Source organism: Carcharhinus amblyrhynchos, chromosome 13 (assembly GCF_965287045.1).
Source record: "Carcharhinus amblyrhynchos chromosome 13, sCarAmb.v2.hapA, whole genome shotgun sequence".
Lineage (NCBI taxonomy): Eukaryota > Metazoa > Chordata > Chondrichthyes > Carcharhiniformes > Carcharhinidae > Carcharhinus > Carcharhinus amblyrhynchos.
In genome coordinates, this window is record NC_137336.1 from 63,274,462 (window position 1) to 63,300,956 (window position 26,495).

General features: G+C 44.7%; 1 protein-coding gene across 1 annotated transcript in view; it reads right to left on the reverse strand.

The window, feature by feature from the left end:
* The window catches only part of adam19b (ADAM metallopeptidase domain 19b), a 142,004-nt gene that overhangs the window by 43,027 nt on the left and 72,482 nt on the right, over nucleotides 1-26,495 (reverse strand). The window contains exons 4-9 of the mRNA XM_080200929.1: nucleotides 25,538-25,616; nucleotides 22,140-22,216; nucleotides 7,369-7,558; nucleotides 6,458-6,523; nucleotides 2,763-2,834; nucleotides 2,124-2,290 (exon numbers count right to left, since the gene is read on the reverse strand). Of these exons, the coding sequence (XP_080057055.1) occupies nucleotides 2,124-2,290; nucleotides 2,763-2,834; nucleotides 6,458-6,523; nucleotides 7,369-7,558; nucleotides 22,140-22,216; nucleotides 25,538-25,616 (651 nt within the window). The remainder of the gene's footprint in view (nucleotides 1-2,123; nucleotides 2,291-2,762; nucleotides 2,835-6,457; nucleotides 6,524-7,368; nucleotides 7,559-22,139; nucleotides 22,217-25,537; nucleotides 25,617-26,495) is intronic.

Consider the following 26,495-nt stretch of genomic DNA (forward strand, 5'->3'; position numbering starts at 1 on the left):
TCAAAAGTGTGACTTATGTTGGAGCTCCACAAGGCATAACATGGTAGCAGAAGGATTTTTTGAGACTGGAACTCAAACATTATAAATAATGTAAATTAATAATTGACTCAAACGAGTGCCCAAACAAATTACGTGAATCGTGCGGAAACAAGGCGGATGTGGCAATGTACATGTAGATGCAGCTCATGACAAACTGGGAGGCTGATAACATCATGGAGATGTTCAAGAAGTTTAGGCAAAACTCCAAGTTGATATTCAACAGTGTTCTGAAAGATACTTGTGACGAAATAAAGGTCCTTTTGTGGGCAGGAGATAAAGGATTAGATCTTTTTAATAGCTGGAAAGAAGCGAAGATGACAACAAAACTCTAGCCAAGATTTTTAGGAAGTTCAACACACCCTCAGCCAAAGTCAAACCATCAGATCCACTGATATGAGGTTCGGAGCCTGAAGCAGGAACTTGCTGTGCCCGCTGACAATTTCTTAACATGATTAAGAAATGTGGCCAGCCAGTTTAAATTTAAGGAAATGAACTGAAGTCTGGTGGATGAGCTCATCTGGTGCCCTGCACATCCTGAGGTATAAAAGATCCTAATTCAAATGGACAAGCTCACAATATTACAGACCACTGACACTGTCAGAGCCACGAAGAGACAGATGAAGATGCTGACCACCCAAACAGTTTGCTTTCAATTACGCTGAGGAAAAGGCAGCAGGAATGTACACCAGATAGAGAGAGAACTGTACAAGAGTTGTAGACGATCATGAATTCTCTGATGGAAGGAAAGGTCCCATATATGAGTGAAAAAGTAGCCATACTGATAATCATACTCAGTGAAAAGATAAATATATTTAGGTTAGCAGAAAAACCATACATACTGCTAGTACTGTAAGTACACAGGACACGGCTGTGGGCTGCTAGTTCTCAGGCAGAAACATCATAGGTATCCATCCTCACAGATTGTTTTATAATGTGGGCTGTTCTAACATGGGGAAGTAACATGGTTTACAGCTTGAACACATGGTTTGTTTATCCATTGAGGCCTAGCTAGCCTGAGAGTATCATCAACATTCAGGAGGATAATTGATATCTACAAGTCAGAGACAAGTTGTTATGTTAAGGATCAGATAGTATATTCAAGTCTTTACACTAATTGCAAATAGATGTGCACATGTTGTGATTGATTAGTAGCATTCTTATCATATGCATGATGTAAACCTAATCAATATTTGTTATTGGACATAAATAGTTTCCACACAAATGTACATCTCTGATTGGTATACACTAATTACTTTTAATTGAATCTGGAAGTATATCTGTTTGTGTAATGCAGGGCTCTGGACTGTGCTACCAGCTGGTGTACTGGAGCCTTTGCTACAGCTTGTAATAAACAGCTGATTTTAAAATTCCAAAATTCTTCGTCTGGTCACTTGAAGGGAACAAAGTCTGTAGGAAGCTAATGAGTTAAACTGCAGAGCTTGTGGAAAATCCAATCACTGGGGAAAGATGTGCAGAACAATGAAAGAAGGTGGTGAATGAGTTATCAGAATTAGGGCAACAGAGAATGAAAATGAAGAAAAACATCCATACTCTTGAAGACAACAGAGAGTTTGAGGACATAATAAACATATGTCACATGAAATGCCTAGTTGTGACAATTCGCAGAGAAGAGAATATAGCACAATATTGTTTGTAACATCCACAAAGACCTCCAATAACTCAATCAAATAGAATTGCCCTTATATAAAACCATGTTGACTGTGCTTGATTGCATTAAGATTTTCTAAATGCCCCACCATAATCTCCTTAATGTTGGTTTCAGCAAGGCACAATGGGCTGAATGGCCTTGTTCTTTGTTGTAATCATTCTCTGATTCTAAGGACAATTTATCTCCCCTTCTGGTATAGAGGGAACCTGACATTAATCAGAATGCAGCAATGGAATCAACCTAAAGAAACACTGACTAGTGTGGTTCAGTAACTCATAGAATACTGCACATTTATTTCACCGTAACAGCTTGAAACACTTTAGCATATCTAAAACCCTTTGGGATCATAGCAGCCAATGTATGCAACTGTCTACATGCTCTGGTGAAATGCAAGGAAAAGCTCTTTGACACTCACGTGACGAGCTGTGCATTGTCATGCTTCTTTCGGGCCAGAGTCTGTCGCCTCCATTTCAGGAAGGACCAGAGGGTGGTATAGGGATTCTCTCTCACATCACACTTGTTCTCATGAGTCCACACTTCCAAGTGAACCAGGGCAATCCTGATATTCAGTGACCTGTAATACTAAGAGAAACACTCAGGTAGACTCTACAGACACTTAATAACAGGCTGATCAAAATATAGGAACTTGCTCCACATAACTGTCCAGTTACCCAAAAATGAACTCATTGACTCGCAACATATGTATATCACTTTGAGTGGAACTGATAAATATTTACATGTCTTTCATGCTTCCCATTTGAAACTATCCTCTGATCCAGCAAATGCTAAGAATGAAAGACTTAGCACTTTTCATGGCCTCACGACATCCCAAAGTGCTTTACAGCCAATGAAATACTTCTGAACACTGTTGTAATGTAGGTTGCAAGACAACCAATTTGTGCACAGGGAGGCTCCAATAAACAGCAACATGGTAAGGACCAGATAATGTATTTTAGCAATGCGATTAATGAATATATTGGCTGGGAAACCAGGCAAAATGCAGTACAATTCAACATAATATACAACACCCATGGTAACACACGTTTGGTCTCACCTTATCAACATAGTTCACAGTTTCTTTCAATTTCAATTTTGTCTTCTCAAGGTCCCAGTAATGTTTCTGAAACTAAAAGGTGATAGAATTAGATAGAGAAGTCAACCATCTCTTAAGTTTGTTGAAGTGTCACCAGAACCTGTGCTAATTTTCCAACATCCTGAGGGAATAGCAAGATGGGTTCAGTGAAGATTCACCCTTTCATGAGTCAAACCCAATAATCTTCCCAAAACAGCATCTGGTTACTTCTGAATTTATTCAGGTGCCAAAGGAACAAAGGATTTCTCAATTTCCATCGATTTTGGCCCTTCTACCATCCTGGTAGTTGCATGATGCATGGTAAATGGAGCTGTGACTGATCATAGCAATCAGAATCTAACAGGAGACCTATAGTACAATGGGTAATGTCCTTGCCTCTGCGCCAGAAGCTCCAGGACCAGATGTCCAAGGAAGATGTGTTCATAATGTGGCCACACAGGTTGATCCTCTGAACATACGTCAATAGCAGGTAGTAAGAGTAGGGCAGATTCCTGGTCAGCCATGTGGTGGAAAGAAAATCGGAGCCTCTTCCATCACTGTTTATAGCTCCAGACTACAACGTGTCCTACACACTCCTCTCGGGTATCCCACATTCTACACTGCAAAAACTTAAGGTCATCCATGTCTTACCTCGCACCAAGTCCCATTCCCTTACCACCCCTGCACTCACTGACCTACATTGGCTCCCAGTCAAGCAACGGCTTGATTTTCAACTTCTCATTTTTGTTTTCAAATCTCTCTGTGGCCTTGCCCCTCCCTACCTCTGCAATCTTATCCAGTTTCACAACCCTCCAAGATATCTGTGCTCCTCTAATTCTAGATTCTTATGCAACCCTGATTTTAATCTCTCCACTAATGGCTGTGCTGAGTCCCGAAGCTCTGGAATTCCCTACCTACTCCCTATTCGCTACTTCATTGTGCTCCTTGAAGACACTCCTTAAAATTTTCTTCTTTAACCAAGATTGTTTATCTGACCCAACATCTCCTTATGTGGCTGTGTGTTTGTATTACATTATATTACTAAAGTCTGAGGTCACATACCAACTGACTCAAAAACAGCTTCTTCCCTGTCGCCATCAGACTTTTGAATGGACCTCCTTACATTAAGTTGACCTTTCTCTACACCCTAGCTGTGACTATTACACTATATTCCACACTCTCATTTCCTTCACTATGAATGGTATGCCTTGTCTGTATAGCGCGCAAGAAACAATACTTTTCACCGTATGCTAATACATATGCCAATAATAAATCAAATCAAAATCAAATCAAAATATTTTGTTTTATAATACTCCTGTGAAGTACCTTTGGAACATTTTATTAAAGACATCATACAAAGTTATATAGATATAAGTTACTGTTGCTGATTCAAGTATTACCCCATTTACCTCCTCTGTATATATTAGTGTGAAAGAGTTTCAAATAAAGTTTCTGCAACCTTTATCCAAACCTTACCATTCAAATGGCCATATCATCAAGTGAAACAACACAGAATGAGGCCATTTGCCCTGTTATGCCAACATCTTGAAGAGCTATCCAATTTAGGCCTATTTTTACCTTACAACCCTGCAAATTAATCCATCTTCAAGAGATGCCCAATGATTTAGTTGATTAAAGTATGTTATATCATAGAATATATCATAGAATCATAATGTGCGGAAGGAGGCCATTCATCACATCGAGTCTGTACTGGCCATAATCTCGCCCAACCCTATCTCCATCAACCCATGCATTTACTCTAGCTAATCCCCCTGATACTAATTAACATGGCCAATCCACCTTACTCACATATTGTTGGACTATGGCAGGAAATTGGAGCACCCAGAGAAAACCCACGCAGACATGGGGAGAAGGTGTAAACTCCACACAGGCGGTGACCCAAACTGGGAATTGAACCCGGGTCCCTGGCACTGTGGGGCACCAGTGCTGACCACTGCACTGGATGTTAGATCCTGAATGGTCTTGACAGGCTGGATGTGGAAAGAGTATTTCCTCTGTCCATGAGTCCAGAACTCAGGGGCACTGTTTAAAATTAGGAGTCGTCCTTTTAGGACAGAGATGAGGAGAGTTTTTTCCCCTTAGATGGTTGTGCAACTTTTGACCTTGCTGCCTCAGAAGGTGATGTAGGCAAGGTCATTAAATATTTTTAAGGTGGACTGAGATAGACTCTCGTTAGGCAAAGGAATCAAAGGTTATCAGGGATAGATGGGAATGTGGGATTAGAAACACAGACTTGTCATAATCTTATTGAATGGCAAAGTTGGCTTGAGGGGCCGAATGGCCTATTTCTGTTCCTGCTTTGTATGTTTGTATTTTGTATGATTCAAGATTATGTGGTAGTAATTAAATTGTGTCACAAAAGCAGGCCATAACGTGGCAAAAGGTTCACATCAGATGGATGGAGTAGGGATTAATGCCAGCAGAGAACTCGAAGCTTTAATCTTCATTTGGCTGTGCGATTGATGAGCTGAGAGTATCTGTTGGGGGTAAAACTAAATGATTTGTTCATTCTCTAGCACGGAATGGGGTTCAAACCCTGCGATCCACGGACTCAGGGCCACAGTGATGCTTCAGCAAGGGAATATCTATGAATAGGTCAGAAATTCAGAGGCAAGGGTGATAAACTGAGTGGCTAAGCTCTGCAGGTGGAAATGATGTAACAGTTATCTTGTGCCAACACTGTGATTGGGGAAGGGGGTCGCAGTTTGCTCACTGGCCATCAGACAAAAACAAAGCAAAATATGACAATGATTCTCACTGAATAGCCCGCTGATACTGAACTGACCAAATTCAGTTGTGGAGAATGGCCCATGAGGGCAAAGTATCAAAGAGCTTGCAGATCTGTGCCCAGCAAGATCTAAGAGGTGGAATTGGGGGGAATTAATTTCTTCCTTCTACCTTTGTGGGATTTTCAAAATGAATCTCCCACATACTGTGCACTGCAGAGTGCACAAGCATGAATCTCATTAAAAGTTCTGGATGAGGCTTATTCTCCCTGGAAAGGTTAGCAGCATAGCACTGAGCGGACCACTGTGCACGCACCGACCTGTCAGAGTGGAGATTGACACATGCGCAGTAGCCCCACATTGCCAACCTCGCGATCACTGGCCAGCCTCACCACCCTGCATTGCTTGCAGTGTGAGCTCCCCCCACCACCCAGTCACTGGCTTCCCGGCTTGTCTGGGCCAGCCTCGACCCCCCACCCTCCCAATAAGGCCCTGCCCTCCCCTCTGGCCACATCTCCTTGGCACTGCCAGTTACACTCATGAATGAAAGAAACATTACAACAGATGGCTAGGAAACTCCAAGTGGAAATTCACCTCAAACTCTTTAGGGGATACCCAATTAGCAGTACGGTTTCAAATCTCTCCCTATTTATCATCATAATTGGTTAATGGGAACAAAAATGGATTCACAATCACCTGTTTTGCCCAGATCCAACCCCATTGAGTCTTCTCCGGCTCCACCTCATTCCCTCTCAGGGCCCCAAAACTGGCACCTCCCCCCATCATCCTACCCAACCACTCCTTATCCTGATTTATTATACTTTCCTTCCTTTACAACCTGTGTGTGTGAGGAGCCTCAACCATTCTCCTAGACCTGTCAGTGAATAAAACAAATGATTGAAGTCTCTCACAGACCATAAAGAACCTTACCTCAGCATAATCAGCCACTAAATACAGCTCCACGTACTTCATATCCTTCACCACATCTCTCTTTTCCTGTGCAAAGCAAATGTAACACTTAGAGCCATTCAGCACAATCTACAATATCATGTTCAGATGTGAAGCTGTATAATGTCATTCTTGCAGCACGGCTGCACCAAAAAAAAATCAATTCAACATTAAAACTGGCACGTGTCTTAGTCTTAAACCAAATTTAGTTTATTTCATTTTTAATGGAAGTTTTTAGTCTGCTTAAAGTGGATGAGTTAACCAATTGGCTCAAATATTGGAAAAAGAATTTTGGATAATGACAGACTTCAGGAGGACTTACTTTGGTGAAATGGGCAGACATGTCATAGAATCCCTACAGTACAGAAGGAGGCCATTCGGGCCATTGAGTCTGTACTGACCACAATCCCACCCAGACCCTATTCCCATAACCCCGTACATATACCCTGCTAATCCCCCTGACACTAGGGTTAATTTAGCGTGGCCAATCAACCTAACCCGCACATCTTTGGGCTGTGGGAGGAAACTGTAGTTGTGGGGGAAACCCATGCAGACAAGGAGATAAAACTTTAAACTCCACACAGAAAGTGGCCCAAGGCAGGAACTGAACCTGGGTCCCTGGCGCTGTGAGGCAGGACCGCTAACCACTGCACTGCCCATGCGTGTGTTCATTTGCCTCCATCCCTCAGGGTATCATTTGGCACTAAATGTTTTGTTTCTAGAATTTAGAGTCTTTTCTATCTTATCTATTTGAGATTTCTCTGCATAATGGTGGTTTAAGGTCGGAGATTGATCAATGTTAATGTCTGATGTTCAATAACTATCCATCAGAGAGGGCATGTTTTAATCTTGAGTGTGCATCTTAACGAGATTCGGTTTTGTGTTACCCTTACCCGATGATGTGCTGGATGAAGATGCCTGGTGAAACCTTTGATCCAGTTTTCCTTGTGTTTGTTCTGTTGATGTCCACAGGTCCCACTTTTAAACTTCAGGTGCTCAGCCCTGTAGATTAGGTGCTGGTTGAGGTTGTCTTCAAGGGGTTGCACCAAGTAGCTGAGGTTCGCATTGAGAATGATCAAACCCCTAGCGCAAGAAATATCATTGAGATAATATACCTTCCATTGTCAGAGAGCAACTTGTTGACTTTGCATTGCCTCATGGCATTGCAGCCTATAGGATGGAAAACTAGGTGACATGCTGAGTTAGATGTGAACCATTTAACTTTGGAACCTGAGCTCAAATACAACTTTCACTGTTTGCCGGTGTAAGGATCCAATGTGAAGCAAATATGGGCAGTCTCAATGCACCTACTGGTAGCAATAACCTCCCTTACCTCCATCGCAATGCTATTTGGCATTAAATTGGCCAACTCATTCAGACAGTCTGAGGAATGGACTGAAGGTGGTTTGATGTGAAACTGCTTCCTGGAGCACGAGTACAAAATGGCTAGTGGAGAACCTTACACTCTGCCCAACATTCTTTTCCTCTGAGGTCAATGGAAAAGAGCATAGAGGGAGGTGTATAATAGGCTATTGCCTGTTCTGCACCAGTATCCCAACATCAATCCCATCCCAATGTGTCAAATGATGCCAAGAGGTTCTAAGGTTGAGGCTAAAACAACCCACCAGGACAGAAGGCTTGTCTAACAATGCCTGATATTGTCCAAAAGCAAGCAAAGTGTCCCAATTCCCAAATCTAACATCTCTCACCTTACAACACAGAAACAGGCCCCTTTGACCCATCACCCCTGTCCAGTGTATTTCCCTAGCTGTGTCCAGTTATTTTCTCACAATTAGTCTCCAAATGCATGTCCAGTTGTCTTCTGTAAATTCCTATGGAATAAGTTTCACTCTGTGCATTCCAGATCTTAACAACCCTTTGTAAGAAAAAAATTCCCATCATTTTCTTCTAAATTACTTAAAATCTATGCCCCTGCCCCCGATTACTGGGCCACAGTAAACAATTTCTGCTTATTTACTCCATCAAAATCCCTCCTAATTTTGAATTCCTTCATTACATCTCCCCTTAGCTTCCTTGTTGTAAGAAGAATAATCCCAGTTCCTCATTGTCAGGAACACAAGGGCATGAGTGGTATTCTGTCACTGTGAGGAAATGCCAACTGATGAGCTGGCAGCCTTGCAAAGAAGCGGCTCTGGAGTGAACATCCAGCCTTTCAGTGGAATATGGGCACAGTTGCCTCAGCAGCATAACGTGAAGCTATCTTATGAGAGCAGGAAACCATAGCGAGGTTGCAACAAGTGAGATTTATTTCATTTATCGGTGTTGTTGCATTACATACACCTACAAGTGCCTCACACCTTTGCCCATGCTGCACAACTTGATCCTCTTGATTTTTCTAACCCTTCCACTATGTCTTGGTGTATTCCCCAGGATCCACAGCGGAGGTGGAGGCAGCCTGCTGTCTACCATTGCCTGTTGTCTGTGATGACCTTGGTGGGCATCCTCTGCAGGGTTGACCCCTAGAGGGCCCCAGCCTGTTTTCAGCAGCATCAGTGCGGTGGTGCCACCCTTCCCAGTCCGAGAATCTGGAGCTGAGAGAGGAGTCAGGTGAGCTGGACGCTCCCAGAGTCTCCTGGGTGGAAGGCCCCGGGCTGTGCACCAGCTTCTTCTCCTCCTCCTTATGGGTCCTCAGAGCTCCTGGTTTTCCCCTTGGGAGTGAGGGACAGCTGGAGTGAGGTCAAGAAACTCCATCATCCTCTGGTGTTGGCACTTGAGGATGTCCACAAGTACTTACGCCTGGAATTCATGCTCTGCATCATGGAGTGTACCTCATGCACCACGGAGTTAATGCACTCCACAAGTGCAGACAGAATCTCGCATTAAGGTCTCCATTGCATCTGCCACCCTTGCAGTGTTAACTGGGCTGCCTCGGAGTGCCAACACAATCTCTGCAGACCAAAGACATTGGAACTCCTCCATTTGGTCTTTCAATCCAGGGGGTGTACCTGACATCACTTCCTGAAGTTTCCTTTGCCTTTGGAGCTCCAGTAACTGACACATGGCCAGGTCGAGAGGCACATCATAACTGCGCCTCAGCAGATTCCTGGTCTCCAGCAGTTCTCCGAGTGTTGGCTCCCTCGGATGTCACTGCCTCCACCTGCTGTCGATCAGAGAGAGTGAGGTGCTCACCAAATTATGACACAAAGGCCTCTCTAATATGAAGTCCCTCTGAGTTGTGTGTCTCTCTGCACTGGAGGAGTGTGTGGGTAAAACTGTGATGCCTTTTTTGTTAGATCATTTTTATTGTCACAAGTAGGCTTACATCAACATTGCAATGAAGTTACTGTGAAAATCCCCTGGCCGTCATACTCAGGCGCCTGTTCGGGTACACGGAGGGAGAATTTTTAGCATGGCCAAATCACCTAACCAGCATGTCTTTTGGACTGTGGGGGAAAACCGGAGCAAACCCACGTAGACACGGGGAGAATGTGTAGACTCCGCATAGACAGTGACCGAAGCTGGGAGCTGAACTAGGGTCCCTGGCGCCATGAGGCAACAGTGCTAACCATTGTGCCGTCTTTGATCTACAAATCCGAAAATTCATCGGAGCTGATGTCTGGGGTGGGCTCCTGTGCCCAGCCGGAAGCACTAGGATGTCCCCCTCATCTGTCTGCAAGAGAAAGGAGATGCAATGCAGGCAGGTGATGGTAGAACAGACAGGACTCACGCTTGGTGTAACGTAGGATGGTTCTGGGTCCTCACTTGGTGTTTTGGTACCTCAGCGAGGAGCAATCATCTTCTCTTGCGAGCCAGCTGGAGGGCTTTCTCCTCAAATCGAGAGAGGATCTTAATCTCAGGCAATCCTCCACCTGTCTGTGATCTCTCCCTCTTGTTGTGAGATAACTTGCCCCACACGAAAACAGATGGAAAGAGTGTAAGGAGGCCACTTGCCAGGGCATGTTGGCATGCCCTGTTAAGGATGCCTGGTGTGTGTGAGTGGGAGCAGGGAGGCGATGAGGAGATGTGCAGCTGGGGAGATGAAGAACTATATGAGAGGACAAGTGGTGGTTTCCCTTCAGATAGCACTGAGTGAGCTCCTGTAGATGTGTGTGAATAGGTGAATGGCAGAATGTGGAGAGTGATGAGCAGAGTGACTTACCCTGGCTGAATAAAGGAACTCATCCATGATCTTGCATCATCCTCTGCAGCGAGCTGGCACTTACCCAGCACTACCACTGCCTCCCTTGTGGGTTTGGTGACCTTGCCCAAGGGAATCTTCACCATCTACAGGTACAAAGTGTGATGACTCTCTCCAGCATTCTGGTGAGGCAGCTCTCTGAGAATCTTGAAGCAGACCTCCTTGCAGCTATTGTCTTTGTTGGACCATTAATGTATGGCTGCAAAGTGCTTGGGCGACCATTAAATGGAGTACTCCGGTGAAGCACTCAGCTGATGGCTGGGCAAGAGAATCAGAGGCTGCCCACATGGAGGTGGAGTGAAACACGTGCTGACATTTTCTTTTCCGAGATCCTAAGAATGTGACACAAAAACTTGCCAAAGCCACCGACAGGCAAATCACCTCTTTCCCCACCCAAAACCATATTGAGCCAAGGAAATCAGAATATTCCGCTCAGTGTCAACCTAAATTATTTGCTGAAGTCTCTGGAATGGTCTTTGAACCCACAATCTCCTAATTCAGATTTTGAACTGCTGCCCATTTGTAAAACGAACTTTGCAGATCAATATCTCCTTATACCAAATGCCCAATTTTTCATTTCCACCAAATCACAGCTTCTATCCTATGCAGCCAAACCGCAATGTCAGACCCAGGGAGAAGTTGGAAATCCATTCAGTCTTTGCTGGTGCTGTTGGCTAAAGGATAAACATCTGCAAAGGCCCCAAGAGAACTTTCCTATTCTTCTATGCCTTACACCACAAGATCTTTACCAACCACCTGAGAGGACCTCAGTTTAACATCTCACACAAAGGGCAGTACCTCTGACAATGCAGCACTCCCTCAGAAGGGCAGCAAAACCTTCTTTATTCATTCTTGGGACATAGGTGTCGCTGGCTGGCCAGCCAGCATTTACTGCCCATTCCTAGTTGCCCTCGAGCATTTCAGAGGGGAGTTGCGAGTCAACCACATTGCTGTGGCTTTGGAATCAAATGTAGGCCAGACCAGGTAAGGGCAGTGGCTTTCCTTCCCTAAAGGACATTAACGAACCAGATTGTCCAACAATCGACAATGATTTCATGGTCATCAGTATATTCTAAATTCTAAATATTTTTATTGAATTCAAATTTCACCATCTGATGGCGGAATTCGAACCCGAGTCCCCAGAACATTAGCTGAGCTGTTGGGTTAATAGCTGTTGGGAAAGCGATAATACCACGAGGCCACCACAGGCTGCTAGGCTGGATTATGTGCTCAAGACTCAAGAGGAAGTGCACAAAACCACAAATCTTCTCACTCAACAGGCACAAACAATACTCTTGAGCGGCTGTTTCTGTCAAAGGCGTTGTATTTCTGGCTTGAGGTCTTACAGTAAAGATATACAGTTCAGATTGGAACAATGTGTGATGTTAAGGAATTCGGCCTTGTGAAACAAAAGTCAAACACAAAACCTTTGCAAAAGTTCTTGAAGAGCAAAAACCTCCACCTGCACAAAATTTGTTCTCTGGTTTTCATACAAACATGAGTGAGCTGCTTTGTTTGACCTTGTCAATAAATCCATTACAGGAAGTTCATTGTTTTCATCCTGGGACCTGTCCTGTGACCTTCCTTCAGAGATATAAATAGAAAAATCCCTTTTTAAACCGACTTTAGCCATCAAACTCCTGACCATCTGCTTAAATGATCCCCAGCTGCTTCCATACTCCTAAGACCCCATAATTGCTCCATCAACACAGCAATCTTCACTTTGAACACAGCTTTGATTTGCCGCACCAGACATTAATGGCACTGGTTGCCAGGTAACATGACTCAAGTTTCCAGCTATTTAAATATGAAACAGATCCTATTCCAAGTGAGTCCTGTTTACCAATAACTAAACATAGATATTAGGAGTTGTTAGCTGATGGGGTTTAACATTGAGGTGATCGATTGCTGCTAGGAGCAATGTAATGCCAATGTTCATTTGCTCAGTGAAAGGATTCCTTGACAGAACTATCTGGATGATAATTTTCCCTGGACATGTTCATCCTTTTTTCCTTGGAAGGTGTAACTGCCTCTATGAAATGTGATAGAAATCAGGAGTTCACATTCTATAGTCTATTATGTTATAATATTCCAAGACTGGTCTTCAACAGAACAATGCTAGGAATTGTGGCTATCAACAAAATATTATTAAGTAGTTCTGACATGGGGGATATATGAAGGATAACTGGCAATATTGGATGAATGATTAAATAGGCTGGGTGGAAACCTAACCCGCTGGTGCATGCCACTGGCATGTCTCTCTTCCTGCACACCAGAGTGACTTCAACAATATCTCTTTCTCCCACAGTAATTTGCTTTTCTCCTTAGAACCATAGAACATTACAGCACAGAAACAGGCCTTTTGGCCCTTCTTGGCTGTGCTGAACCTTTTTCTGCCTAGTCCCACTGACCTGCACCTGGACCATGTCCCTCCACATCCCTCTCATCCATGTACCTGTCCAAGTTTTTCTTAAATGTTAAAAGTGACTTGCATTCACCACTTCATCTGGCAGCTCATTGCACACTCCCACCCCCTCTAATATTCATTTTAACTTTTCCCCCTTTCCCCATTAACTCGTGTCCTCTAGTTTTTTTCTCCCCTAGCCTCAGTGGAAAAAGCCTGCTTGCATTCACCCTATCTATACCCATCATAATTTTATATACCTCTATCAAATCTGCCCTCATTCTTCTATGCTCCAAAGAATAAAGTCCTGACCTAGTCAACCTTTCTCCGTAACTCAGCTTCTCAAGTCCCAGCAACATCCTTGTAAACCTTCTCTGCACTCTTCCAACCTTACTAATTATCCTTTGGTAATCAGATGACCAAAACTGCACACAATGCTCTAAATTCGGCCTCACCAATGTCTTATACAACCTCACCATAACATTCCTTGTAAGTTCTATGATCACAAAGGATAAGTGCAGTATGTTGTAAGAATACCATCATCATGCGGCTCTCCTCTAGGCCATGGACCATGCTGGGAAGTATGTATATCCCTGTTCCTTCATCATAAGAACGTAAGAAATAGGAGCAGGAGTGGGCCATCTAGCCCTTGGAGCTTGCCCCGCCATTCAACAAGATCATGGCTGATCTGAAGTGGATCAGTTCCACTTTCCCGCTCTCTCCCCATAACCCTTAATTCTCTTGTCTATCAGAAACCTATCTACCCGTGACTTAAATATATTCAGCGAGGTAGCCTCCACCACTTCAATGGGCAGAGAATTCCAGAGACTCACCACCCTTTGAATGAAGAAGTTCCTCCTCAACTCCTATCTAAACTGCACCCCCCCCTTATTTTGAGGCTGTGCCCTCTAGTTCTGCTATCCTTTCTAAGCAGGAAGAACCTCTCTACCTCTACCCTGTCTAGCCCCTTCATTATCTTATATGTCTCTATAAGATCCCCCCTCAGCCTTCTAAACTCCAACGAGTACAGACCCAGTCTATTGAATCTCTCTTCATAGGCTAACCCCCTTATCTCCAGTATCAGCCTAGTGAACCTTCTCTGCACTCCCTCCAAGGCCAATATATCCTTTCGCAAATGCGACGACCAAAACTGTACACAGTACTCCAGTTGCGGCCTCAACAGTACCCTGTACAGTTGCAGCAAGACCTCCTTGCTTTTATATTCTATCCCCCTCGCTATAAAGGCCAGCATTCCATTCGCCTTCTTGATCACCTGCTGCACCTGCAGACTGGGTTTTTGTAATTCGTGCACAAGGACGCCCAGGTCCCTCTGCACCGTAGCATGCTGCAGCTTTTTGCCCATTAAATAATAATCCCTCCTACTATTATTTCTGCCAAAGTGGATAACCTCACACTTGCTAACATTATACTCCATCTGCCAGGTCCTCGCCCACTCACTCAGCCTATCCAGATCTCTCTGCAGACTTTCCGCACCTTCCACGCAATTTGCTTTTCCACTCATCTTCGTGTCATCAGCAAATTTCGTTACCCTACACTCAGCCCCCTCCTCCAGATCGTCTATGTAAATGGTAAACAATTGAGGCCCCAGCACCGATCCCTGCGGCACTCCACTAGTCACCAACTGCCAACCAGAATAGCACCCATTGATTCCAACTCTCTGCTTCCTATTAGACAGCCAATCCTCTAACCACACTAACACCGTACCCCCAACTCCGTGCACCCTAACCTTTTGCAGCAACCTTTTGTGAGGCACCTTATCAAACGCCTTCTGGAAATATCCACCGGTTCCCCTCTGTCTACCGCACTAGTCACATTCTCACAGAAATCCAATAAATTCGTTAAACACAACTTCCCCTTCACGACTCCATGCTGCGTCTGCTTGATCAAACCATTCTTTCCTAGGTGTCTCGCTATTCCTTCTTTGATGACGGATTCTAGCATTTTCCAACTACGGACGTCAAGCTAACTGGCCTAAAATTCCCTGCCTTTTGTCTGCTACCTTTTTTAAACAGCGGTGTAACATTAGCTGTTTTCTAATCTTCCAGCACTTCCCCAGAGTCCAACGAATTTTGATAAATAATTACTAAGGCATCCGCTATCACCTCTGCCATTTCCTTTAGAACCCTGGGATGCCTTCCATCCAGTCCCAGGGACTTGTCTACCTTATCATCATTACTGGAATTTCCTGGGGGAGGAATCAGTCTTGCTTCAATATTAACACTCTTGTACTGGATTCAAAGATATGAGCACATGGTTCCAATCACCTTCAGCTGCTTCAATGACCTTCCCTCCTTCATAAGGTCAGAAGTGAGGATATTTGCTGTCAACTGCACAATATTCAGGACCATCTGCACCTCCTCACATACTGAAGCAGCCTTGGCCAAATGCAACAATGTCTGAACAACAGTTACTGTTGGCTGTTAAGTAACAAGTAGCATCAAAGCCACACAAGTGCCAGACAACGGCCATATCTACTGAGAGAACCTAACCATTTCCATTTGACATTCAATGGCACTACAATTGCTGAATTCTCCCACAAACAACATCCTAGGGGTTGCCATTGATCAGAAACTGAACAGGGACGGGCATACAAATACTATGGCTACAACAGCAGATCAGAATCTGGGAATTCTGTGGAGAGTAACTCACCTCCTGATTTCCTAAGGTGAGACATTAAACAAAGATCCCATCTCACTTCTTACGCTGAGATAAAAGCCAATGGCTTTTTTTTAAGTACGCGGAATCTTCCTGACTTACCCCTAATCCACTAGCAACAAGAACAGATTATCTGGTCAATTATTGGGCCCGGATAATTAGCAACTGATTGTTGCATTTCCCAACATTCCCTTGACCATGCCTACTGAAAAGAATGCTGTTGTTTGTGAGCCTGTAGAACATAGAACATAGAACATAGAACATTACAGCGCGGAACAGGCCCTTCGGCCCACAATGTTGCGCCGACCAGTCTTATTTTTAAAAAAAAACATTGACCCACTAATCTAAACCAATCCCTTTTCGTCCATAAACCTATCCACCAATCTCTTAAATGCCCCCAAACTAGGCGCATTTACAACTGCAGCAGGCAGGGCATTCCAGTCCCTCACCACCCTCTGGGTAAAGAACCTGCCCCTGACATCCGTCCTATAACTACCCCCCCTTAATTTAAAGCCATGTCCCCTCGTGCTAGATTTCTCCATCCGAGGAAACAGGCTATCACCATCCACCCTATCTAAACCTATAATCATCTTATATGTTTCTATAAGATCCCCTCTTAGCCGCCTTCTTTCCAGTGAAAACAACCCCAAATCCCTCAGTCTCTCCTCATAGGACCTCCCCTGCATACCAGGCAACATCCTGGTAAACCTCCTCTGCACCCTCTCCAAAGCCTCCACATCCTTCCTGTAATGTGGGGACCAGAACTGCACACAGTACTCCAAGTGCGGCCGCACCAGAGTTGTGTACAGTTGCAACATGACGCTGCGACTCCTAAATTCAATCCCCCTACCAATAAACGCCAAGACACCGTACGCCTTCTTAACAACCTTATCTACTTGATTCCCCACTTTCAGGGATCTATGTACACATACACCTAGATCCCTCTGCTCCTCCACTCTATTCAAAGTCCTCCCGTTAGCCCTATACTCAACACATCTGTTATTCCTACCGAAATGGATTACCTCACACTTCTCCGCATTAAACTCCATCCGCCACCTCGCGGCCCAGCTCTGCAACCTGTCCAAGTCACCCTGCAAACTTCGACACCCTTCCTCACAATCTACCACACCTCCGACTTTGGTGTCATCAGCAAACTTACTAATCCACCCAACTATACCCTCATCCAGATCATTAATAAAGATTACGAACAGCAGTGGCCCCAAAACAGATCCCTGAGGCACACCACTCGTAACCGAACTCCATGATGAATAATTACCATCAACCACCACCCTCTGTCTCCTATCTGCTAACCAATTCCTGATCCAAGTACCTAAATTACCACCAATCCCATACATCTGCATTTTCTGCAGAAGCATACCATGGTGAACCTTATCAAACGCCTTACTAAAATCCATATATACCACATCTACTGCCTTACCCCTATCCACCTCTTTGGTCACCTTCTCAAAGAACTCAATAAGGTTAGTAAGGCACGACCTTCCCGCTACAAAACCATGCTGACTATCTCTAATCAATTCATTACTCTCCAAATAACTATAAATCCTATCCCTAATAATTCTTTCTAAAACCTTGCCCACTACAGAAGTAAGACTCACTGGTCTATAATTCCCAGGGAAGTCTCTGCTCCCCTTCTTAAACAATGGGACAACATTCGCAGTCCTCCAATCTTCCGGTACTATACCAGAGACCAACGACGACCTGAAGATCAGAGCCAGTGGCTCTGCAATCACCTCTCTTGCCTCCCATAGAATCCTAGGGTAAATCCCGTCTGGACCAGGGGACTTATCTATTTTCAACCCATCTAGAATATCCAACACATCCTCTGTATCAACTACAATACTTTCTATTTTACACCCCTTCACCCCAGTGACCTCCTCAGCTACATTCATATTGTCCTGCGTGAACACCGAAGAGAAATAATGGTTCAATGCCTCTCCAATCTCTTCCGGTTCCACACACAACTTCCCCCTACTGTCTGTAACTGGCCCTAATCTTGCCCTGACCAACCTTCTATTCTTAACATACCTATAGAACGCCTTAGGATTCTCCTTAATCCTATCAGCCAAAGTCATCTCATGCCCTCTTCTAGCCCTTCTTAACTCCCTCTTCAACTCCCTCCTAGCCAATCTAAAGCTTTCTACTGCACTACCCGAGCCCTCAAGCCTCATCCGAACATAAGCCTCCTTCTTCTTCCTAACCAACAAATCAACTTTTTTTGTGCACCACGGTTCCCTAGCCCTACCAATTCCTCCTTGCCTGACAGGGACATACCTATCACAGACCCATAGTAGCTGCTCCTTGAAAAAACTCCACATTTCAGACGTTCCTAGTCCCTGTAACCTCCTAGTCCAACCAATGCTTCCTAATTCTCTCCTAATGGCCTCATAATTACCCTTCCCCCAGCTAAAACTACTGACCCGAGGTTCATGCCTATCCCTTTCCATCACTAAGGTGAACGTAACCGAATTGTGGTCACTATCACCAAAAAGCACACCAACTTCCAAGTCTAGCACCTGGTCTGGCTCATTTCCCAGCACCAAGTCCAATATAGCCTCACCTCTAGTTGGCCTATCTACATATTGAGTTAAAAAACCTTCCTGCACACTTTGAACAAAAACTGACCCCTCTAACGAGCTAGAGCTATAGCTATTCCAATCAATGTTAGTAAAGTTAAAATCCCCCATAACAATTACCCTATTACTTTCACTCCTAACCAGGATCGTCTCTGCAATCCTTTCCTCAACCTCTCTAGAACTTTTTGGAGGTCTATAAAAGACTCCCAACAGGGTGACCTCTCCTCTCCTATTTCTAATTTCTGCCCATACTACCTCAACAGACAAATCCTCATTAAACTTCCTCTCTGACACTGTGATATAGTCCTTGACCAATAATGCTACTCCACCCCCCCTTCTACCTCCTTCTCTACTCCGACTAAAGCACTTGTACCCCGGCACCTGCAACATCCATTCCTGACCCTGCTCTATCCACGTCTCTGAAATGGCCACAACATCAAAGTCCCAGGTACTGGTCCACGCTGCACGTTCATCCACTTTATTGCGAATACTCCTCGCGTTAAAGTATATACATTTCAAACCTCGCTCCGCCCCACCCTCACAATGCCGTGCAATGCCATCCCCTTCTATGCCCCCCTCACTTTCACCCCCTCTACCCAGGATCCCACCCCCCCTCTGAATCAGTTTAAACCACTCCGCATAGCCTTCACAAATTTACCCCCCAGGATATTTGTTCCCCTCTGGTTCAGATGTATACCATCACTCTTATAGAGATCCCATCTTCCCCAGAATGAGCCCCAATTGCTCAAGTAATTAAACCCCTCCCTCCTGCACCATCCCCTCAGCCACAAGTTCAAACTTTCCCTCTCCCTATTCCTCTCTAAACTATCCCGTGGCACAGGCAAGAGTCCAGAGATAACCACTCTGTTTGACTTGGCCTTTAGTTTCCATCCCAACTCCATGAAACTCTGCTTAATATCCCCTTCCCTTAGCCTCCCTATGTCATGTGTCCCCACATGAATTATAACTTGGGGTTGATCACCCTCTCCCCTAAGAGTCTTGAATATCCCCTCTGACACATCCCGGACCCCAGCCCCTGGTAGGCAACACACCAGCCCTGAATCCCTACCCTTACTACCAACTCTCCTATCCGTCCCTTTAACTGTAGAGTCCCCAATCACGAGGCCCAATCTCTTGCATCCCCTAGACACCTGAGCTTTTACAATAGGCTCACCCCCAGAGTCCTGCTCCCTTTGGCTATCCCCAGTTGATGCTTCCTCAACTGTAGCCTCCAGGACCGAAAACCTATTTTGGAGGGGAACAGCCCCAGGGGATTCTCCTCCCACATGCTTCTTTCCCCTCCTCTTGACATTGACCCAAGACTGATTACTAGGAGTGACTATTTCCTTAAAACTCCTATCAATGTCTCTCTCTGCCTCACGAATTATGCGGAGCTCATCTAATACCACCTCCAGCTCCTTAACACGCTCCTCCAGAAGCTTCAATCTAAGACACTTCCTACAAGTAAAATCCCCTGAAACACTACTGGATTCCCTCACCACATACATCCCACAGGAGATGCAGCACACTGCCCGAACTGCCATCCCTGAAACAGGTAACAGCAAAAAAAGTAAAAAAATATAAAAAAAAACTTCCCCACACTTATAATTAGGTTAGAGGAGGTGGGAGGGTGGGATTCTCCACTAGTGTAGAGAATCGGGTATCCTCTCTGGACTAATTTATAGGGTTAGAGGCCTGGAAAAAAAAACTACAACTACCGGTTGACGCCCTAGTGACGACTTCCGGTTTCTAACTAATTTAAAAAAACCGCCGAAAAAACTCGCAACTGAAACTAGAATTAAACAGTTAAGCAAAATAAACAGAAAAAAAAAACGCACCTTTTTACTGCCTCCTTACTCGCAAAAATCGCTGCCTCTCGACTCTGCTCCAACGGAACAGAAGGTGTGGAAGGTGCTACAGGAATGCTACACCTGTGGAAGGTGCTACAGGAATGCAAGCTTATGAGTTTTCCATTGAAAGATATCATAGGAGCACCATCATCACTAAGACTGCAGTGGTTCGTGGAGAAGATTCACTGTCACCACCTCAAGGCATCAAGGAATTGTGTAATAATTGCCAACCTTGCCACTGTTGGCTCATGCCATGTGCAGTGTTGCCCCTTGCCCCACATCAATCCATATCCCCAACCCCATCACCACCTCAATCATACCCACACATCTGCTTAACTGAAGAAAAATTTACTTGTATAATTTGAGTGGCAATTTAGAACATAGAACATAGAACACTACAGCACAAACAGGTCCTTCGGCCCACAAGTTGCGCCAATCACATCATCACCTACCAACCTACAGACCTATCTATAACCCTCAATCTCATTAAACCCCATATACTCATCCAGGAGTCTTTTAAAAGACCCCAGCGAGTTCGCCTCCACCACCACTGACGGCAGCCGATTCCATTCACTCACCACCCTCTGAGTGAAAAACTTACCCCTAACATCACTTCTGAACCTCCCTCCCCGCACCTTAAATCTGTGTCCTCTCGTAGCGACCATTTCAACCCGGGGAAATAGCCTCTGAGAGTCCACCCTATCTATTCCTCTCAACATTTTGTAAACTTCTATCAGGTCGCCTCTCAACCTTCGTCTCTCCAGGGAAAAGAGTCCCAGCTCCCTCAACCTAACTTCATAAGGCATGCCTCCCAGTCCAGGCAACATCCTTGTAAATCTCCTCTGTACCCTTTCAATAGCTTCTACATCTTTCCTGTAGTGAGGCGACCAGAACTGCGCACAATACTCTAAATGAGGCCTGACAAGGGTCTTATAAAGTTCCAGCATTACCTCCCGACTCCTAAACTCAATCCCTCGATTAATGAAGGCCAGTACACCATACGCCTTCTTGACCACCTCCTCCACCTGCGAGGCCGATTTAAGAGTCCTGTGGACCCGGACCCCAAGATCCTTCTGCTCCTCAACACTACTCAGACTTCTGCCCTTGATAGTGTACTCGTTCATCCCGTTGGTTCTGCCAAAATGGACGACTACACATTTATCCGCGTTGAAGTCCATCTGCCACTTCTCCGCCCAGTCCTGCATCCTATCTATGTCCTGCTGCAACTTTTGCCATCCTTCCAGATCATCCACAACACCACCGACCTTCGTGTCATCAGCGAACTTACTTACCCATCCCTCCACTTCCTCATCCAGGTCATTTATGAAAATGACAAACAACAAGGGTCCCAGAACAGATCCTTGAGGCACTCCGCTGGTGACTGACCTCCATTCAGAAAAAGCCCCATCCACAACCACTCTCTGCCTTCTGCAGGCAAGCCAGTTCTGGATCCACAAGGCCAAAGGCCCTTGGATCCCATGCCCTCTCACCTTCTCAAGAAGTCTTGCATGGGGGACCTTATCAAACGCCTTGCTGAAGTCCATGTACACTACGTCCACGGCACTTCCTTCGTCAATGTGTTCAGTCACATTATCGAAGAACTCAACTAGGCTTGTAAGGCACGACCTGCCCTTGACAAATCCATGCTGACTATTCCTGATCATGTCAAACCTCTCCAAATGTTCGTAAATCTTGTCCCTCAGAAGCCTCTCCATCAGCTTACCAACCACTGAGGTCAGACTCACCGGTCGGTAATTTCCCGGGCTATCTCTGTTCCCTTTCTTGAAAATAGGAACTACATCCGCAATCCTCCAATCCTCTGGAACCTCTCCCGTCTCCATTGACGACGCAAAGATCATCGCCAGGGGCTCTGCAATCTCTTCCCTCGCCTCCCAAATTTGCAAATATAATGATGATATTTTTAACATTGTGAAGTGGTTTGTCACTCAAGGTTGTCAAATGCATGCATCGGCAATCTTACCGCAGTCCTCTGCACGTGCTTAGTACTACACTGGAGTGCTTGAAACCTTTCACGTTGCCATGATAAAAGCAGTGTGCCTGAAACACAAGCAAACAGGTTAATAATGACAAAGCATTGCCTGGATATCATGTGGAACAGCAATTAGATTAGTCCAGCTTACAGCAACACTGGAGAATGATAAACATTTTGCCTTCAGTGTTCATGGTCCAGTGAATCTTGGTCATTCATGCAGCAAATCTGTGCGAGTTTCTGTGCATTCATTCAGAGCTCAGAACCCTGACTTCCTCCCAGTCCTGTTACTCAAAACTCTTGTGCTGTGAGCCCCAATTCTTGAAGTGTAATGTCGGTGTTTTCTGGCTATCCATGCGATGACCTTGCTGGGAAAAGGTAACTGAGGTCTGCGCCTCATGACTGAAAAATCTTTGTTCAGCAAGCTTGGATTTGTGCAAGAGGTGGGTTTTAAACTTACCACACCCACTAACACAGGAGCCAAAGCTTCAAATAGTAGAACATCTCTGAACTCTGCACAGATAATGATGATGTGACTTATTGGTAATATATAGAAAATTCACAGAATACAAATCATTTGATCTTTCCCCCACTCCAGTTCCTCAACATCTTTGTCCATGTAACGAAATGAGGCTTCAACTGTCAAAACTGCATTGGACCTGAACGGGAGTGTGTAGAGTAAAGGGTTAACATCAGAAACATATGATGGTGATGCCACGTGACATGACTGAGCAGCAAAGATTTGGTCGGAGGGGAATTTCAACCTTATGCAGAGCTCCCAATATGTAGACAGTAGTTCTAAATAAACAGCCATGATTTTAATAAACTACAGAGTTGAGCTGCTTACTTACCCAAAGAACCCCATCCAGACCCCAAACACATGACAAAACAAAAAAAGAGGACCAGTGATGGATGCACACTTACAGTTATGCTCCTCACCACCCCCAACCCCCTCTATCCTCATGCCTAAGACCCTTTTCCAGCCTGTGGCCTCAACAGGGTGGCCTTCCGGGCTTCCTCTCCATCCCTGAACTCCTCCCACTGACCTCAAAAGTGAGGCTGATGCAGAAATGGACCCTTAGCTGGCTCCTTAAGCTTGATGGAGCGGGCTAGGTCAGGGCAAGGACAGGCTTTGCTAGCTGTCTGTATTGTGGATTGATCAGGGTTGGACAGAAGGGGAGCAGCAAGGCCACCCCGGTAATCTTACGGATCCTGCCCCACCCCCACAATGCCCACCAATAGCAACCCAGAAAACGCTGCCCATCTGGTGCTTATGGCATCTTGTACTTTAATTGGTTGCCAACATCAGTGAACACGGTTCTAAATATTTCATTGACTGTAAAACATGTTGAGGCATGTTGAGGCTCTGAAAAACGTTACAACAGCCTGGATTTTGCAGTAGGAATGTCAGTGAAGAAATCAGAGCTCGCTAACATTGTAAATTGGACAGCAACTACCCACCTCCTAACATGTACACAGTTAAATACAAAAATCAGGATGTGTTATCCATATTGCCTTGCTCCTCCACAAGCATCACTACTGGTGCCTCACTGAGAGGCTCACCACTCAAATACATGCAACACAATGTTGGGGTACTTGTAGGCTATATTCCTAGAAAACATTAGGATTCTCCATTCATTTTCAAGAGAATTTTTAATGGCCTGGCACCAAAAATGTATTTTAACAAATATGGAATCTCATTCTCTCAGATTTTAATTACTATTAGAAATTATTAAAAGGGTAAAAAACATTTTATAATTTATTTTGCCTCTTTTATTTTTCACTCTTAACCGCATCTTTCCTTCCCATTCCTTAATTTACATTCTGTAAATCATCTTAGTTTGACTTATTTATTCCAGTTCAAATTCCTGATTTAAATTCTGTACATCTCAGTGTGAGAATTCTTCAAGATAAATTAAGGAGACACACCATTGCTTTCCCCATTCACACAAGGGCCAAATCCCCCATGGCCACACTGGTATTTCTAATTACCCAAAGTCACAGTGCAAGAAAGTGTGTGCGAAGTGTAAGAGTAATGGGAAGTGAGCACCGTCCATTTGCCCCTGATCTCAAAATTTAGGCTAATGATACAAGCTGCTTGTTTTATTTAGCTAGGTGGATTTTTAAAATTAACCTTTCTCGTGACTGTTTCTGCTTTATAAAATGCAAGACCATACATGGTATTTTGGATGTCTGAGGACAACCGTACCAGTTATTTACATGGCACTGCGCAGCAACATGCTGTCAAATGATTAACTAGTGGAGTGCCACATGGATAGGTGCTGGGGCCTCAGCTATTTACCATTTATATAGATGATCTGGAGGAGGGCGCTGAGTGTAGGGTGTCGAAATTTGCTGATGACACAAAGATGAGTGGAAAAGCAAATTGTGCGGAGGGTGTGGAAAGTCTGCAGAGGGATCTAGATACGCTGAGCGAGTGGGCGAGGACCTGGCAGATGGAGTACAATGTTAGCAAATGTGAGGTTATCCATTTTGGCAGGAATAAGAGTAGGAGGGATTACTATTTAAAGGGCAAAAAGCTGCAGCATGCTACGGTGCAGAGGAACCTGGGGTCCTTGTGCATGAGTCGCAAAAACCCAGTCTGCAGGTGCAGCAGGTGATCAAGAAGGCGAATGGGATGCTGGCCTTTATAGCAAGGGGGATAGAATATAAAAGCAGGGAGGTCTTGTTGCAACTGTACAGGGCACTGGTGAGGCCACAGCTGGAGTACTGTGTGCAGTTTTGGTCGCCGCACTTGCGCAAAGATATTTTGGCCTTGGAGGGGGTGCAGAGGAGGTTCACTAGGCTGATACCGGAGATGAGGGGGTTGGACTATGAAGAGAGACTAAACAGACTGGGTCTGTACTCGTTGGAGTTTAGAAGGATGAGGGGGGATCTTATAGAGATGTATAAGATAATGAAGGGGATGGATAGGGTAGAGGTAGACAGATTCTTCCCGCTTAGAAAGGATAGCAGGACTAGAGGGCACAGCCTCAAGATAAGGGGGGGACAGTTTAGAACGGAGTTGAGGAGGAACTTCTTCACTCAAAGGGTGGTGAATCTCTGGAATTCTCTGCCTGTTGAAGTGGTGGAGGCTACCTCGCTAAATATATTTAAGACACGGGAAGATAGGTTTTTGGTAGGCAAGGGAATTAAGGGTTATGGGGAGAAAGCGGGAAAGTGGAACTGAGCCACTTCAGATCAGCCATGATCTTATTGAATGGCGGGGCAGGCTCGAAGGGCTAGATGGCCTACTCCTGCTCCTACTTCTTATGTTCTTACAATAGGTAACACTTACAGCAGCTCCAGCTTCTGTTCTCTCAGATCAGCCATTGGAGCCACCGTGTATCCAGTTCTTCCCAGTCACATACCACATTTCACAGACTCACCTTGCGGTCAGGATAGCTGGTTCTTTGCTCTCCAGTCTGGCTATAGTGAGTCTCAGCGTAAGTCGAGGCCATCAGTTCCCTGCAAAAGACAGAGTTAAGTAACCCCATTTCACACCTCAGTAAATCTGACAGATTTTTAGACTATCAGAATTCACTTTCAAATATTCCAACCCACTAATCTATTGAGATGTAAAACGTGATTTTTTATCAAGAATGTTCAGCTTTACATAGAAACTACAGCATTGGAGCAGGACATTCAACCAGCAGCTCTATGTCAGTTTTTATACTTCACACAAGCTTCCTTCACACTATGTCTTGATACCCTTCTCCCTTGTTTGAACATCAAGGCTGGAATTCTCTCACCCGCAGCTGGGATTCTCTGGTCCCACTGCAGTGAATGTTTTGGCTGACAGGACAAACGAGATTGGAGAACTCTGGCCCAAATCTCCCCTTAAGTATGTTAATGTTATTTACTTCAAACAGTTGACAAAGCAAGAATTACGCATTTTCACTATTAGTGGCTATTTCATTGTTTGTGTCCACTTGTTCTGGACTCCCCCACTAGTGGAAAGATTTGAAACTAGAACTAGGGGGCATGGGCTCAAAATAAGGGGGAGCAAATTTAGGACTGAGTTGAGGAGGAACTTCTTCACTCAAAGTGTTGTGAATCTGTGGAATTCCCTGCTCAGTGAAGCAGCTGAGGCAACCTCCTTGAATAATTTTAAGGCAAAGATAAATTTTTGAACAGTCCAGGAATTAAGGGTTATGGTGGGCAGGTAAGTGGAGATCAGCCACGATCTTATTGAATGGCAGAACAGGCTTGAGGGGCCAGATGGCTCACTCCTGCTCCTGGTTCTTATGTTGTTATTTTCTCCATATTCACCCTATCAATCTCCTTCACTATTTCAAAGAGATCAAAGCTCTCCTCTTGGGCATATCTTTCCAGCAATATCAGCCC